Source organism: Nothoprocta perdicaria, unplaced genomic scaffold, assembly GCF_003342845.1.
Source record: "Nothoprocta perdicaria isolate Ctin4 unplaced genomic scaffold, notPer1 scaffold_5, whole genome shotgun sequence".
Classification (NCBI taxonomy): Eukaryota; Metazoa; Chordata; class Aves; order Tinamiformes; family Tinamidae; genus Nothoprocta; species Nothoprocta perdicaria.
The window spans coordinates 5,533,908-5,551,085 of NW_020455754.1; the positions used below are offsets into that span (position 1 = coordinate 5,533,908).

At 40.5% G+C, this 17,178-nt stretch overlaps 1 protein-coding gene across 1 annotated transcript; it reads right to left on the minus strand.

Moving 5' to 3' along the window:
* Window positions 1-1,244: 1,244 nt before the first annotated feature.
* On the minus strand, window positions 1,245-9,625 carry UBLCP1 (ubiquitin like domain containing CTD phosphatase 1). Its single transcript, XM_026047639.1, has 10 exons — window positions 9,431-9,625; window positions 8,950-9,041; window positions 8,477-8,562; window positions 8,272-8,387; window positions 7,151-7,249; window positions 6,122-6,159; window positions 4,929-5,027; window positions 4,431-4,547; window positions 2,986-3,113; window positions 1,245-2,145 (listed from the first exon to the last, which is right to left on the minus strand). Exons 1-10 carry the CDS (start codon window positions 9,582-9,584, stop codon window positions 2,118-2,120), a joined length of 957 nt encoding a protein of 318 aa, XP_025903424.1. The 5' UTR covers window positions 9,585-9,625; the 3' UTR covers window positions 1,245-2,117.
* Window positions 9,626-17,178: the final 7,553 nt, after the last annotated feature.

Sequence of the window (17,178 nt, forward strand, 5' to 3'; positions counted from 1 at the left end):
TATTGTGAGATATGATGAACAACAGTTCTGCATTTACCTTATTGGCAACTTCAGGATTTTCTGAACTTTAACCCCTCAGCCAAATGTGTTACTGAAGTCTTTCCATAACAAAGCCAGTTAAATACAAACTTTGGGAAACACTCTAAATTGCAAACTGGTTTTCAAACAAACAAAACATGATCACCACACCCAGACCACTCTATTTTCTACTTTAGTTTGAAAGACATTTGAAAGGGGAGTGTGCATCTGTTTCAGATTAGCAGATAATTTAAAACTCTCGGATAAAATCCTAATGTCACTGAAATTTAAAAGAAAAAACACTTTTTTTTCCCCTCTGTGTGCTTTCTATAAAACAAGAAAGCAATATCATGTCTTGACTATAAGATTTTTGTTTGCATGGCAACTTCTGTGAACAAAATGGTACAGGCACATCTTAAAATTCAGCTTTTTCTTTTTGTTGTTATTTTGGTCTTTCCACTTGGAGGGCATAATGTATCTTAGAAGTCACGCAACTGTAATGCCTTGGCTTAAGTTGAAATGTATTTCAGTACTCCACCTATCAGCCCTCTTTTCCAGCACTACTGCAATCTTATCCAGGCAGAGGAATAATTTTCAAACTTCAGAAAGTTCATTTACTCTGGAAGTACACAAGTAAGCYGAACTTATAGTTCAGAAATCAGCTCTAAAGAGATACTGTGGAAGATATTCACCTTCCATACCTACCTTTCTTACCTGAAACAAAGATTTTTTTAATCTGGTTTCTGATTTACTAGTTTAAATGCATCTTGAGTTGGTGCTCAAATAGGAAGAACAGTAGATAACAATCTGTATATTTTCTGACAAGTCATTCAGCCAGAGCCTAACATGCTCATCTTAGCAGCTCATTTGTGTCTGCTGTCTCCCCATTCTGACACTCCTTGTCAAGGTTCCCTTCCAAGGCAGCTAGGTGCTTCAGTATCAACATCACTGCCCTAACCTGCAGTGGCACATACCAGGCTCTAAGAGCTAATATAAAAATCAGTATCTAAGAAATATGCTTTTTTACAAAAATCAGTTAGCAGCAGCAGCCTTTCTATTATGCAAATGGCATATTTAAAACAACACAGGGCAAATTATGAAAAATGCATTTATTATTTACACAACTGCTATAGTTCCTTAAGAACAATATATCCCATTTTTATTTGAAAGGGTCAGTCTTCTTTCAAATACATGAACTGCATAATTCACAACTGTCGGTAATGCCAAACAGCAGTCACATTACACTTGTATAGTGCAGGCATAAGCAGCGCAAGTAAATGATATTTTAGGAACAGTATGGCTGAATATTGTATTTAAACACGGTGCTTGCACTTTGACAAGATTTAGCTAGAAGAGAASAAGGGTTTTTGTTCATGCTTTGTTAGGAATATGACTTTCCCATCCGAGGTTTAAACCCTTTATCTGACATGGAAGAATTTTTCTTTTTCAGGTAGACTGCTTATCACTTACCAAGKAAGAGTAGAATTTTCTCCCTCATACTTTAATCTTTTTTTTCTCTCCAGTAAACACTGCTTCATAGTACAAGTTCTGACATTGGGGTAGATTGGCCACAGAAGTGGGGGCTTTTTTCCATCTTACTGTCTTGCACAGAAACACTGACATACTAATACGTACCAAACTTAGACAACTTGTAATTTATAGACTTAAATACTGGAATGGGAAGGGAGACTGTTTCTAAAGATGGTGGGAAGAGAGGGCTCATACAATTCATACATTGTCAATGCTGGCTCCTTACTCAACTTTTTTGGTCTAAATAATTTTTTTCTAGTTTCAGAATGATTTTGGTCTTTAATGGTTATGGTTGTGTTTTGGTAGCAAAGGAGAGGAAAGTATTTAAGTAGTGACATCAGAACTGAATGCAAGAGAAGGTAACTGACTTGTTTCTCCTGTTTTGAGCTTATTGCTGTGATCTTTTAAAAAAAACATCCACAACCAACCAACTGGAAGACCAAGTATAGCAGTCATTCTGGCATTGGATCCAGTGTCCAGCACTATTAGACTCTAGCGTAAAAGCAAGGAAAAGTCCAATGATCTTAGTTATGTTCCCGTCAGTTCAGTGCCACATGTTTTTATTAGCATTATTGTCCTTGCTTCTTTGAAAGATACCTGAAAGAAACAAAAACACACTCTTTAATAAAAGATGTGGGTACAAATATATAATGCTTTTTACAAGTATTTATAATGTATGAATCTACTTTCTCTTATCAATAGCAAGTGGAAATTATTGGAAAAATATCAGGACTACGATCAATAGTATTCAYGATTTTGCTTCTGGATGGCTAGATTATCTTCCAGAATAGATTATTTTAGTCATTCAAGGTCATTTTTGCAAACTATTTTAAGGGGGTGGGGAGCAAATGCAAATATGCTTCATTCTAAGAGAGAAAAATTACATCTTTACACTTCAACCATTCTCTAGCAAGCTTTATGATGCCCCAAATGGTACCTTAAGCATTTGGAAAACATATTTGCATAACACAACTTGTATTTAAGAGTCTATGAATATCATAGTATTGCACAAGCTGGACAGCACCTGAGAACCACATTGTAACACCAAACCTCAGGAGTAACAACTGGAAAAGCTGCATTGTAATGAAAGACCTGAGATCTAAAGGCCAACAGTGTAGGAGTGGATAATGAAAGATTGCTGGGGATGTTTCTTCAAAAACTATTTTTTCTTTAAGAAGTATAGTCGCTGTACTGAAAATAAGCTGATGATTGACTCTGAGGGGGGCAGAAAAAGAGGGTTCATGTTGTCAAAATCTTAACTTCTCAGAGAAGTAGCTTAAATACCATAGTCTTAAATTCTGCTCTAACAAAAGGACCTTTGTAACTAAAAGTGATGCTCATCTGCTCAGTTGTTTCTGGTATTTCCATAGATTATCTTAAACACAATAAAGCAGGGCCAGAGATACAAGGAAGAAATAATTCTGACTTTGTTCTTACCTTTCCCAGTGTTTGTGATTCAGGTCCAAAAAGTCATCTAATTTTGCTATTTCTTTGAGGTACTGAGTGAGCTTTAGAAGCTCCTTGTCTTTATCCCGATTTAAATGTGCTTTCATAAAAGGCCTTATCTATATGAAATAAATAATATGGGTATGAGCATTTACTTAAAGAAAAATGTTTCCAATTCTCTAACATTTACCACTTRAATATATTCAAGTCACAACTTCTCAGGTAAAGGAAAGGGAAGCCCTTCCTCCATTAGTGAATGCCTTTAATTTGTCTTGTTACTAATGCAATCTGGACTACAGGGGTTTTGTCCTGTATAGCCCCCCCAGCAAGAAATTTATCCTGTTGGTTTTGCAGTTTTTCAAGCTTTGCCCTCCCAGCAAAACAGAATGACAAACTGATCTGCAATAAATTGATACATTTTCTAATTATGTGGATTGTATTACAGGAGATGGGAGGGGGTTTTCAGCTCTGCTTAATGAGTTGTGTGGCCTCTCTGGGGTCATTTTTTTCCTCAACAAAAATCATTTAAATACAATCATAACTTCAGTGACAAAAGAGATGTCAGAAATAAAGCTTATCTGACAATTGCTTTAAACTTGGAATGAGTTATAGCTGTGCCTTGTTGTAGCTACTCAACGTTCTTGCCTGCAGCTCTGTTAATGTTTTGATAAATATCTTTGAGATCTGAGCTAGAGGGAGCTCTCAGGGCAATCCTCTCCCAGAAAGACTTTTGATATTCCTTTGATGCTCATAACAGTACACAGTTCTGATTAACATCTTCCTGTCAGGTCTCAGCAATTACTGTTTTCTTCAAATCATGGATGTTTGCAAACAAATATCTTTTACCACTGCATTTGCAAACAATTTTTAAAGTATTTTTTTGAGATCTTTTAGTACTGCAGTGCACTGTAGTCTTTAACTGGAAATTGAAGTAGCATCCTGCTTACTCAGTGCACTGATGATGAGTTTTGGAACATGAAGTAATTGAAAATTCTATAAAATGAAATATTTGCTGCTCTACACTCAAGATGACTACAGGTATAATACTTTCTGGAGCAGAGTGCTTGCATTTGTACTAACAAAGTACAGCAGCTTGATATTTTCTTGACATTGTACATCACCTGTCTTAATGGCAGTAATGCCCAACCTGATAATGTTTTGCAGGTACAATTTATGCAGAAATTGTAATTTCAGTGATTTCAGTTCTCTTAAGAGCTCACTTAAAGTGAATCRAAGTGCATTTAATAGTGAATCAAATATTTTCTATTGTTTTCAGAAATGTTAGTCTGGACAAATAGTAATTTAAGTAAAAATGAATAAAACATGTCTCTTCACTGATTAAAAATTGCCTATCCTTAATATACAACCAAAAGTAGAAAAAGGTACTTTTCAAAGTGTGAGAAAGCAGTAATAAATGATAACTTAGTCAAAATTACCTTGAGTCCATTTTGTGGATTCATTAGGAAGTTTCGGCCAATATCATCAAACATAATAGTATTTTTTTTGCTGTAATATTCTGAAAATTTTCCCCAGATAACGCCAAGAGGCTTCACCTGCAAAAATGATGCCTATTAGATATCTGAGGTAATTCAGACTTACAGATCAAATGCAGGTAATGAAAATATTGCTCCATAGGAGCTTGAATGGGACCCTTGAATTCTTTTGCTGGAAAATTAGCAGGTAGTTTGGCTTTAAGGGAAGAGATATTAACAATATAGCTATGGATAGCAATGGTATAGCTAAATACTCCCAACCCAAAGAATATGTGTGGCACTAGATTTTTTTGCTGGTCTTACCTATTTGATGTGAAAGCACTGTTATTTAAATGAGCTACTGAAATTAAAACATAAAACATTAATAAATGATTTCACTAGAAGGTGTTTTGTCTGTTGAAAGACAAAAAAAAAAAGCCAGGAAAAAGTAATAATACTTACATCTATTAGTCCTCTCCTAGGAGTGTGCACAGTTATCATTGCAGCACTGTCCAACATGAAGGTTATCTTGTAGTTGGCATTGGTACTCACTCCTAGCTCCTGCATARCAAAGACTGTTTATTAAAGCTTCAGATTATGATAATTTTTCCTACTGTGCATTTGTAACAAGGCTGTAACATGTTTGCCAAAKGCTAAGCTCCTGAGGATGAATAGAAACATACTAGAAGTAGGTATCTGTTTCATACGTGGAGACTCATAGAAGTACACCATTCTAACAACAGGACAAAAGCAGGATATGAATTTATTTTGGCTGTGTCTACGGTTAGAAATTCAACAGTTGTCGTCAGCATAAAATTAGAGTAACTTTGTAGAGTTTATTTCAGAGATAAATATGAAACGTTACATTTTGTTTAGAAAAACTATAGCAAAAAAAAGCTATTGAGCAAATTAAAATTAGAAAGTGTTCTTTGCCCTTCTTAAAAACTTTAAAAAAAAAAAAAGGGGATATTCCATAGCAAAGAGAATAGAAACTAAAAAGTCTAAATTTATAGAAGTTTTTCCTGAATAGGTAACTGTTTTGATTTCTAGGCATATAAACTCACAAACCAAACCTACAGCAATTTTTAACAAGCTGATTAGCTTTACATTTAAGACCTGGCTGTAAATGTTTCCCCTTAGGTCAGCTGTGCAAAACTGGCTAGTTGCCTCATTTAGGTGTGGAAGGAACCAGGATTRAAAGAGCTCTTACAGATGTTTTAATAAGGCAGAGGAAGCAACAGAGGCTCACAGCTGCAAGAGATACAAGTACAAAAGGGGCTTCCTCTTGCTGACCTACTCCTGTATGTGCCGTACTTATTCACTGAGAAAAAATGTATTATACAACAGTACTAATTAGAGGCAAAACATGAAAGCAACAATGAAGGCTGTAGTAACTAATCTATTTCATCAAACACCACCTAGTGTTTAGTTGTGCTAAATTTAGGACCCACTGCTGTGAGAGTTTGTRTGCAATTCTAAAATTAGATTTAATCTAATTTTGTGACAAAAGTATGTTGAAGTGTCTATAAGCATTTAGAAAGCTCAGATTTTGATTTACATGAGCTCCCCAGTTGCTAATCCTCTTCATAATGCTGAACAAAGGAGCTTCTACATGAACAGTTAGACTAGAAACAATTAGTATTTTTAGAACTTACTTTCATTTTAGCTTCAATCCACTTCATATTAGTAGCAGCTAAAAGAAAAGGGGGAAAACAGGTTTAAAAAAGGTCAAAAACCTGTTCACTTAGTCTATCCATTTTTTTAACYCATCCAAAAATAAATCTAGAAACTTTCAGAAGATGCATCCTCGTTACAGCTTCAGATCACTGCCTTTAAATCATTCTCACTTTGTGAAAGCTTATTTCTATTTCAAGGAGCTTACTCTTCAATTGAATGCATACAATAAGCACTGCATACATTCAAACCTACTTTCTAGATCAGCTGTTAGTGAACTACAGGGTGAAAGGAAGTGGGCTACATCCACCCTGTGGCACTACACTGACTTTACAGGAAACAATGATAAGAATAGATAAGGCCTGCCAGAGAGAAAATAGCAACATTGCCCCCTGATCTAAGAATTTGCTGAATTGTTGTTCAAGACTATAAAATTAAATTTTGTGATAATTTTAACATGGTTTAAAATCTGTCTTAAGTCTGCTCTCCAGATGTTGGACAGGAAGTAAAAATGTGTTAACGATCTACCATTCCTGTAGTCGGTTCCATTCAGTTTTACTTYTCCTTTGCTATGGCAATTTGCACTGAATCACAGAAGGGACCTCTAGAGATCATCTAGTCTGAACCTCCTGCTCAAGAAGGGACACTTATCTACACAGATTATTGGTAAAGGTATCTGTGAAGCAGTGTTTGAATACTGATTATACAATTTCACTGCTGCAGATGCTTGCTTGTATAAGCTAACACTTTGTAAAGTGATATTGAGCTTTATGCTGTGATTAGATCCATTCAGATAGGCAATATATGGAGCTTTCTTTTTTCCCCACATAGGAATTACTCTTTTTCTAAAGCAGCACAAATAGCTGTGTGTGAACATTCCTGGTGAATGTGTCATGGGCAAAGACATTTTCTCATGTGATTTTCACTAAAAAGCACTGTAAGCATTTCTAGCTTGGTGCCTCCATTCTTGGCAATTTACAGTAAAGTCTTAGGTGTTGTTTGTTACTTACACCAAATTACAATATCGTAATCCTCATAAGCAGATGTCAGGAATTCATGAAGATATGGCCTCATTAGTTCTACCCCAGTTTCAGCACATGATCTATGGTCTGTAAAAAAATGAGAAATTACTCATTAAGCTTAGGGTGTTTAGTCTGACTTTTGTACCTAGAGACCTTTGTGATCTAGAGAGTTTTACCAGGGTAGCACTGGAAGTAATGAACRTATTCACCCTCCTGCATGCACACTGAATAGCAAACTTGCATTTCCATTTTAAGAAGTGAAGCAGCACAGAGAAGGAGAGAAGCAGCAGGGGGAACATTAATTTGTTGTTATTTGGGGGCTTTGCTAATAATTAAATCAGGGAGAGCTTTGTGTCTAAATATCTTTGAGCAGCCAGGTCAAATAGTTCATCTATGACCCTCAGCAAAGTTGTGATAGCTCAGGCACAAACCAGCTTCCTGGCAGCCTAGTCCAGATCATCTTCTGAATGTGTCTTAAGCTTTTCAGACATATAAATTTTGCGTATTCCAACTGGAAAATTGTTGTTGGTTAAATTCCATTAGAAAGAGACCTCTAAATACAAATCTTTGTCATTAGCAGGTGGAATTTCAATCTCAGATTGCAAACAAATTTCATCGAAAAAGAATTAAGGACACAAACCATTAGTTACTGTTTACAATCAAGCTGTCATGACACGCCTACACCTCTGAGGCCTCCAAAAAAACGAGCCTGACAGAATTTTCTGGTAAAACGTGCTTTCATGAATGTCTAGTAACATGYTGAAAATGTAATTTGAAGCTCCTCCCTCATCCCCCAAAGGAGGGATCAATCACGTATGGATGGAGATCAGAACAATAAAGTCATTGCTGACTCCGTGATGTCCAAGACACAGGTGAGTCAAAAGGTATTTGGGTAAAGTGCTTAACTTTTTTTCTTTTTTTTTTAGAAAGTAGAACTAATGCAACATTTGTAAGGTACAATTCTTTTAAAAATATCAGCAGAAGATCCTAACATATTACAAAGTAGATGTTGAGCAATACCACACAAGCCAAAGTTACTGAAGTGGACTTGTAAAGCAAAAAATGAAGACACAGACCTCTTAAAATATGATAATTGCATAAAATCTCACCAAATAGTGTATAATCAACATCCAGCACCAGCAGCTTTTTTCCTTCCCTTGGAGGATTCAGAATTTCCACTTTGTATTCTTTAACTCTGCGTGAAATTTTTAGTAGATTTTCTTCCCTAATACAACAAAGCAAAAAGTTATAATTAATTAAAATGCATCCTGTACATTAAATCATAGGAATATTTTAATGGATAAACCTCCTAACCTATTTTCTACTTCAACAACTTCTTCTTCGATATCAAAATCATTCACAACATCGTCATTATCAGGGGGTGGCCCAAGAACATCTTCCTAGAGGAATGATAATAATAGATAAATAAGATCACTAAAGTAAAACAACACTGGATATTAAAATTCTGTTACTGCATGCAGCAGAAACAATGGCATTATTTAAACTAAGTTATTTTCACTTCATTCTGGATTTAACTAGCAAGAACTACTGAGGAATGTTGAGATTCTATAATATCAGAGTAACAGGTTAATACTTTAAACTTCTATATTGTTCTAGGCTTAATGTTTACAAATTATGCAGAACACCTTATCTCATGCAAGGACATCAATAGAAATCTCCAATGCTACTCTCTTTACTATGATTACTAGAATATTCTCAACTTAAAATCACAGTGAGGAGACAATCTTTCTTCCTATTTTCTTTAAAATAGCAAGTAAAATATTTACCAAACTCTCTTCACGAGTGCCCATCATCATGATTTTAGTATTTGGCTTTAACTTTAGAGCTCCAAGCTTAACATCATCATCTGCAGGTTTGCCTACAATGCAAGCAGAGATTTTTATTGAATAGAGGTACTATGGAAATGCATCAATATATTAAATCTTATGCTTATTTGGGAAAAAAAAAACCCTCAAACACCAAAATTCACAAGCTGTATTATCCTTTTCCTCCATGTAGATACAGTATCTTGTTCCACTAGCAGCAATTTAACTTTTTTTAATGTACATTTGTAGCACTTCCACAGGAACCATTACGAAAAAGAACATATTGATGTAACAATCAGCAACATTGTGACATGCAAAATTTCTATGTTCCTCTAAATGACAGCTCCAGGAGGTAGATGCCCCACTGACACACATCCTGGCTAGAATGTATCCTTAACTGTCTCGGACACATCCACAACAAACAGGAAATCTGAATAGTTACCCTTCATCTTCAGTCCAAGCAGTTTTTGACGCTCTGGTAACACTCCGGTAAGGCCTTTAAGAGACTGTTTTAGATCCAACACTGTGTCCTCTTCTGATAGTGAGGTTATTGTATACTCCTGTCCACCCCATTTTATTATAAGAGAGAGAGACATCCTTGAATCATATGTTCTGTATTATTTTCTGAAAAAATCTGCTGGAGAAGGAATAGAAAATGATCATGTGAGGCGAAAAGAAAGGCAGAATTGCTCCTCTCAGAAGGCAAACTACACCATTTGAAGTATYTTAATGTTACTGAACTAAGCATCACGTGCTCATTTTGCATGAACAGATGTTAAATGTGTTGACAAAGTATGGAAACTATGAGAGAAAGGACAGCGTTAAAAACAGGGCTCCAAGTTTTGCTCCACTGTATTTAGCAATGTCACATTCACCACTTGCTCCAGCRTGTGCTCATTTGCTGTTTCTTTCAGGCAGGTACAGGCTGTTCACTGCACCATCAGCACCCAAGCAGAGCACTGCGGCATCATAAAAGTYATTCCAAAATTCAGAAATGTTCTCTGCAACAATCAAGCAATTGAGCCACTCGATGATAATGTTAAATATGTTGTTACAAAACAGTAATAAAATACCATCAAAACAGAGCAAACATTTCTGAACCACCAGTTCAAATGAAGCATTAGTTTACTTACTGTCACTAAGATGTGTGCAATAGCTGCACTAACACTCACCCCAGGCCACATTTCACAGTGCCAATATCAAATTAGAAGGCTGAGAACAAAGCCAAAACCTGCACCTACACAATGCAATTAYTCCTGCTGTAAGAACTCAACATGTGTTGCAGTGCTGACAAAACAGCCATAATTATTCTGTCTTCAGTTTACACGGCATCAACTGTATTTACAGTTTAGACTTGCATCAAGAACCATGAAGCAGGATTTTTAGCTGTGCACAGAAGGGGGAAGACCATGTTTTTTGTGTTGAAGTCTGAGAGCAGGAAAAAACAAACAAACAAACCAGAAAGCAAATCAAATCTATGAGAAAATGATCTGTTTTCAGGAGACRCATTGTAGCAAGAAGAATAGGCATAGCTGATTCTGCTTCCTCACCAGCATCATCTTTTCAGATGTTATCTACTCTCAGCTAAAATAMTTCTCATTAATACTGTATTAAGAACAATCAAGTAATCACTCAGGCATACCATAAAAAAGAGAGATGAGAAACAGAGGACTAGACACARTCTGCTTGCTGAGGACACCAAAAGCCACATGTTCTCATTACTCCCTCTGAGAACACTGCCCACAAGCTGAAAACTGATAGTCCTGTACAATGAAAAGCTCTGTTTAGTAATCAGAACTAGAGCAATAACTAGTACTAACCTGTGAAAGGGACCAAGAGAGAAGTTTGTCTATATTACGGAAGTGCTAAGAGAACCAACAGTTCAAGCCTGCAGAGTGGCAAGCTATGGAAGTGCACAATCTTATTATAACAAATAATCTCTGTCCAAGCCTAGACTAACTTTACAAAAAGTTTATTATCCTTTCTCACCTATACCCAYGCACTGACTTACCCAAAGTCATCTGCAAGAAAAGGGATGAGGCAAGAACTGTAAGGCAACTTCCCAGTTCTCTGCCCAGGGCTAAGTTACAAAGATCCTCGCTCAAGCATTCGAGCCATCATCTGCTTTTAGAACATCTCAGCTATCATCTATTCTTACTGGGTAACAGCCTGTCAAGATGAAAGCCATCAGAAACACCAAGCAGAAAGAAATGACCCCAAAACAGCAGCGGGCCTGAGTGTCCCCTGCAGAACAACTGTCGCAAGTTAAAAGGRTATGGACCGAGGAGGAGGCAGGGGGGATGTGGGGATCTCCTCCGCGCTGGTCGCGCAGCACTCACGCCCAGGCGCGGGGTGCTGCGCTGCCCTTTCAGGGCGCCTGTCCCCCGCACGGGGCTCCTGAAGGGCCCGGGGCGGGCGCGCGGCCCAGGCTCGCTGCGGGCTCCGCGTCGCGCCGCGCTCCCCCAGCATTCAAGCCGCTATAATTCACATTTCTGGGTGTTTCAGCGCGGCCCCGCGGCGTTGCCCTACCCCGAGGGAGCGCCGGAGGAGCGGCGCGGGTCCCGGCAAGGCCGCTGCGGACGAGCGGGCAGCGGCTGCGCCTCCCGGGGCGGCAGCGCCAGGCCCGGACCGCGCCGCCGCCCCGGCCCAGCCCGCGGGCGCTACCGGGGCCACGGCCGGGCCCAGACGCACCGAGCGGCCCCGGCGACCGCGGCGCTCCCGCCGCCGCCCCCGCCTCCACCGCGGGCCCAGCCCCTCACCCTGGCAACGGAACCGGCGCCTTCGCGGGAGCCGCCGTTACCGGAGGCGGAAGTGGCGCCGGGCGGAAGCGGCGGGGGCAGCCGTCGGGGTGAGGGCGGAAGTGCAGCTGTCGCCATGGCGACGCGGCGGCCGGGCCGGGGCTCCCGGCTGGGCCTCACCAGCGGAGAGAACGGCGCGTTCTGCAGACACGGCCCCGGCGCCGCCCGCCCCGGGCACGGGCCGAGCTGGAGGAGAAACGCGTCGTCCCGCCGSCAGAACTGAGTGAGGCTGTAGGCGCCGCGCGTCCTGTGGCGGCGGGAGGGCAGCGTCGCGCTGTGTCGAGGCAGAGCTGAGCGCCCGGGAGCAACAGGGCTGCCTTCCCTCTTCAGAAAGGCATCCGTGCACTTAGGAGCTGTTCCTGTCAAACGTGTCACATCTKGGCAAGCACAAGCAACATAAATGGTGTGGTACAAATAGAAGCTGCCTAGAAGCTGGTTACTGCAGAGTGGTCCTCTCCTCACGGAACGAATTTAACACGTTTCCTGCCCTCATGTGTGTTTTGGGTTGTGTTCTGTGTTGAGGCTTTAGCACAAGAGTGGTCTGCCTTCCTGAAGAGAGAGGCTTCTTCCTGCCCACGTGCAACACAGGCAGAGCGAAGCCCAATGCGGCTCCACCTGGAGCAGCTTCCTCTGGCCTTGCCAGGCGTGTCCCCGGCTTCTGCTGGGGCTGGAAAGCGCCCCAAAGCAGCACGTAGMGCTCAAGTCACACCCTGCCGTAAAACTGGGCACCCTCCAGGGCTATTTAAAACTTCAGGCATGAAAGTGGTATGTTGGGTGCTGGCCTTTGGAGTTTTTGATGTCTTTCTAATGCATTTCTATGAATGTCAGCTTAGCTTTTTTTTAAAAAAAAATGCCTTTTGGAGACAAAATAAGGCAGTGGGGTCTTGCTTTTATTGGTTTGTTTATTTTATTTTTGAGCAGGACTATGAAAAATGTTTAAGTATTTTAGATGGTATTTAATTTCATATATGATATTGGCATTCCAGTATCCCAATGCCTAAGCCACGACTAGGACTTGTCTTTGCTAGTTCACAAAACACTCTGGTCTTGACAACATTCATGTGCCGTGGATAAGTACATTCCTTTTCTTGGCTATGAGAACACATGGTGGTGCTCAATCCTAATGTTAGCAAGTGCGGAATGGCTAAGTGATTGGGCTAACTATAATTCAGAGCCCAAACAACATTGTCTTTGCTTTGTACTGAGACATTTGTATGTTGGGAGCTATAAACTCCTGGATATCAAGAARGATGGAAAAGTATCAGGGAAGTTTYAAAGCAAATGCTTACTCCCTGTCATCCTGGTATGGCCTGTGCCTGGGATGCTGCAGACCACAAGGAAAACTGATGCCATTCCAGTTCTCCATGTTCACAGCAAGCATTTCTGACCAATGTGAGGAATATTCTGCTGTGTAGCCTCTAGCATAGGAGCAATTCTCCTGAACTGCTATGCATAATGCATGTTAGAAAACAAAAATCCGTTGGGAAAGCCTTCTAGAAGCCTTCTATTTTGAGAGGGGTCAATAAGGATGCCKTAAAATGATTATTTTCATAAATCAGTCAGTGAAGAAGTTAATGTGATGCAGGCTCTTAATGGACAACATCCCAGACTTCAAGGTTTGGCAACTTGTTTTTTTTTTCAAGTTCCTTTTTATGTTCAAAGAATTCATTTGGGTTTGTGCCAGTCTCTCCACCACATTTCTAAATTGAACCCATGCTAGGAAAAAATCTAGAAAGGAACCCGTATTTTCCATTGGGCACAGAAGAACCCTTAAAATGCAACTCAAAATTGATGTATTTTACTATGAATTTTACTATATTTCATTTTTTTTTTGTTTTCTTTCTCTTTTTCACTTTTTACAATATCTCCCATGTAATACTTTTCCCAGTCCCTTTTATCCATTTTTATAATTTATTCTAAGAAGGCAGTGAAGGCAAAGAAGCCTACCACTGTGGAACTTTTCACGCCTTTATTGGACAAGTGCTTCCAGCCCAGTGCAGATTCCTGTGTAAGCCTGCTAATGGTAAATGCARTATATCCTACAGCCTGGTGTCCCGGCCGCTGCGATCTCTGTGGCCTAGAAAGCCCCGCGTCTGAATTCACAGTGTGATTGTGAGTCACTGCGTGGCTCTGGGCAGAGCACTGAGCTGGATTTGTGGGGCTCCATAACGTGACGTGTGAGCGAGTGGCTCAGCTGGAGACGTGGAAATGCTTCGTGGTGGAAACGAAGCACATTTCAAGCGATCACTAATACAGCAAGTGCCTGTCTCGGCTTCCTCATCACTTAAGTGGAGGTTAGCATAATATTTAACTAGCTTCCTCACAGGAGTTTCTTCAAGGTTATTTAGTTAATTTTGGCACTGTGAGATGCTATAAATACTAGGGGAATATACCAATATACCATATGATTCTGCACTTTCTGAATGTGACTGTTATTTTTCTGCCACTGTTTGGCCCAATTATTTTTATTTTATTTACTTCAGTTCTTTGTATTCTAGATTATGCCCAACTGGCAAGGGACCTTGGGAGAGGACTGTGAATCTTTTGTTCACAGAACAAAATGTGATTCATCAGTTTCCTTGCATCATTACTTGGCTCTCTATCTTCTCAACGCAGAGATTGATAAAGCTCTTCCTTAGGTAAATTGTAAATTACAGAAGCTGTTTATGTTTTTGGATTCAGGGCTCTTCAATATTGTGAACATGGTAAAATATATGTAATCATGTGAGATCCATAATTATCAGATAGTATAGAAATGGTTTCCTGGAGAGACTGAAAATAAATATGAAATTGAGAGATTGGAACTAACTGAATTACTGGAGGAAGTGCCAAAAAGCAGTGAGAGTGAAGGGAAACTGGGGGTCAATGAGAAACCAAATGATGTGGAGAGACTTAGAAAATAGGAACACAGGCAATGAATAGCAGAGAAAAATCTGATGCAGTGACTGTGGAATGATGAGGTAAATTGGAGGAAGAGACACGTTGACCAAGTCTCTGTTGTGGAATTGAGTAATGTTCACAATTCCTGTGTGTCGGTAGGTGTTTCTGCAACAATTACGATTTATTTGTTCCTGCGTTTAGTCGATAAGATTACAAGAAAAGAGCACACAGATTTTGGGGGCCTCCTGCCATTTGTTTTAAAAGGCAAATACATAAGGCACCAATTTAGGTTTCATGTGTGGTCTTCATGTTGATGTTGTTTAACTTCTATCTGACTTTTCTATGGATCTAATTGTTAAATAAAACACTACCTTATGTAATGTGCCATCCTGCTTATTAAAGCATACTTTTACTTTTACATAAGTATTTATGAATATTTATTGAAGCAATTGATTATAAAAACCTTCAAATAAACCTTGCAATGTTATTGTCTATCTTAGGCATACAGTGTCCTACATGTCAGTGTATTCTGCTGCTCTTGGTAATTCCTGTGAGAGTTTTCTTTGTATGCAGTTTGGGGGGCTGGCATTTGTCCATGCACATGGACAAATCAAACTTCCACATTATCTGAACTCTGCAAAGGTCTTTTGAAAGTTTTAATGAGATGCCTCTGTGCTGGCTGCCTTAGTCCTGCTTTAGTTGCTGATTGCTGGAAGTTTGGAATCCAAAAGCCTCTGCTAATAATGAGAAATAAACAATCCTTGAATTTAGAACTCTTAGCAACCCCGTGTCAAACACAGAAAAGGCTTTTAAAATTCCAGAGAAATGAAGCAGAAAGTTGAGGTATTTTTTTAAAGACATGCCTGACAGTAAAATGATGATAAAGCCACGTACCTTATCTGCCCGTTAGAAGGCTCSTAGTTCTCTGAAATGATGCATTTTGATGATGAGAGGTGATGGAACTAAAATAAAGGTGGTGTTCAGTTCTTAACATTTGCYTGCAGCAATAGGAGAACTTTGGTGATTTATTACAATACCTTTGTGACACAAATACTTCCAAGATTACCACTTCATCTCCCGTATCTCTTGCTCCCTACAGTTGTGGATGGTTTTTTTTCTCTGCCAGTTGCCATGTTTTCTCAGAATCATTGCTGAAGACAGGACATGGGATTCGCAGAGGTAACTATTGCTCTTGACTTAATCAGCCCACGGAGCAAAAGTGACCTGTGATTTTTTTTTTTTCCCCCCCACATAGGGTGCAAGAATTCAGGATGCAGTTCTTTTACCTGACATGGCAACCGTTTCATCCTCCTTGTGATAGGAAATGAGGTAGTGGTACCAACAAGTTTTAGGAAACAAGAAGAAAGACTCACTAGKGAATGGGCCAAGCCAGACAGAACAMCGGTGTGGCCGGACTCACGTGGAAGCCATTTTTCCCCACATCTCTGCAGGGTTTGGAGCAGTCTTTACTCCAGATACAACAAGAGAATTAGGTGATAGTGGCAAGATTAACAAAAAGATTCWTAAAACAATGAGGAGGAGCAAGAGCAAAAAGCACTTGTCATATAGGRATTTGTTAACTGAAGGAGGAAACTAACTGGCAGCAGGGAAACTTGGCACCTCAAAGAAGCTGTGTGCGGGCAAAGGACTCTGCAATCCCTGGAAGTCATGGTGCTCGTAATAATCATGTGTATGCCCCTCCTCRTTATGGCTGGACACGTGTATTTTGTTCTTCCTACAAAAAAGAATTACTCCATGCAGGAACCCTCAGCTAAACAAAAGGTTTTAAACTATCTTGGGCCTGCGAGAAGCTGTGCTGGTAAGCGGAGCTCTCTGGCAGTGCCTGAGCAAAGGACCTCAGAGGGCTGYACGGGGTGGTCTCCATCCTCCAGAGGGAAAGTGGGATAGTGGAGGGGGCTGTGGGGAGACAGAGACAGCCACTGCTGACGTGAGTTTGACAGCTGGCAGATCCACAGTGTTAAGACCAAATACAACCATGGGTGGATGTGCAACAGGGTTTACATGAGAGTTAACACAGGGATTTACTCCAAGTGTTTCCAGAGCATTTGGGTGCACAGAGAGGGGCAGTTTTGCAAGCTCCCAAGCGCCAGCCTGACACGACACGTGGGTGCAACACTCCCGTGCCCTTCAAAGGCGGGAGGCAAACGCAGAGCTCCACTCGGAGCGCAGCTTTGGAGCCCCCTGCCCCGCTGCGGCCTCAGGCCGGGCTCGGGGCAGCTCCGCTCCGCGGGCCGAGCCGCCCCTCGCCGCAGTTGGAGCGCAGCGCAGCGGGGACCGTTAAGCGGCTTTCCCGCCCAGCGGGGATTAGGGAAACGGCGCAGCCGCGGCCTCGCGTGGGTTATTTTATTCCACCTCCCCCAGTCCCTCACACCCACTGAAATGATGGGCGGAGGGCATACGTGGAAATAAAGACCGAAAAAGAAGGAATTTTTCTTCGGAATTTAAATCCCAACCGCCGCTGTTGGGGAGGGGGGAGCGGGCACCGCCCGGC

What these genes read in the sequence shown, in the direction of transcription:
- UBLCP1 (XM_026047639.1), bottom strand. Translation starts at nt 9,584, where the DNA reads ATGTCTCTCTCTCTTATAATAAAATGGGGTGGACAGGAGTATACAATA. An exon ending in TTACGATATTGTAATTTGGT is followed by an intron (nt 6,160 to 7,150) that starts GTAAGTAACAAA and finishes CTTTTCTTTTAG; the next exon opens with CTGCTACTAATATGAAGTGG. An exon ending in AATCACAAACACTGGGAAAG is followed by an intron (nt 2,146 to 2,985) that starts GTAAGAACAAAG and finishes TGTTTCTTTCAG; the next exon opens with GTATCTTTCAAAGAAGCAAG.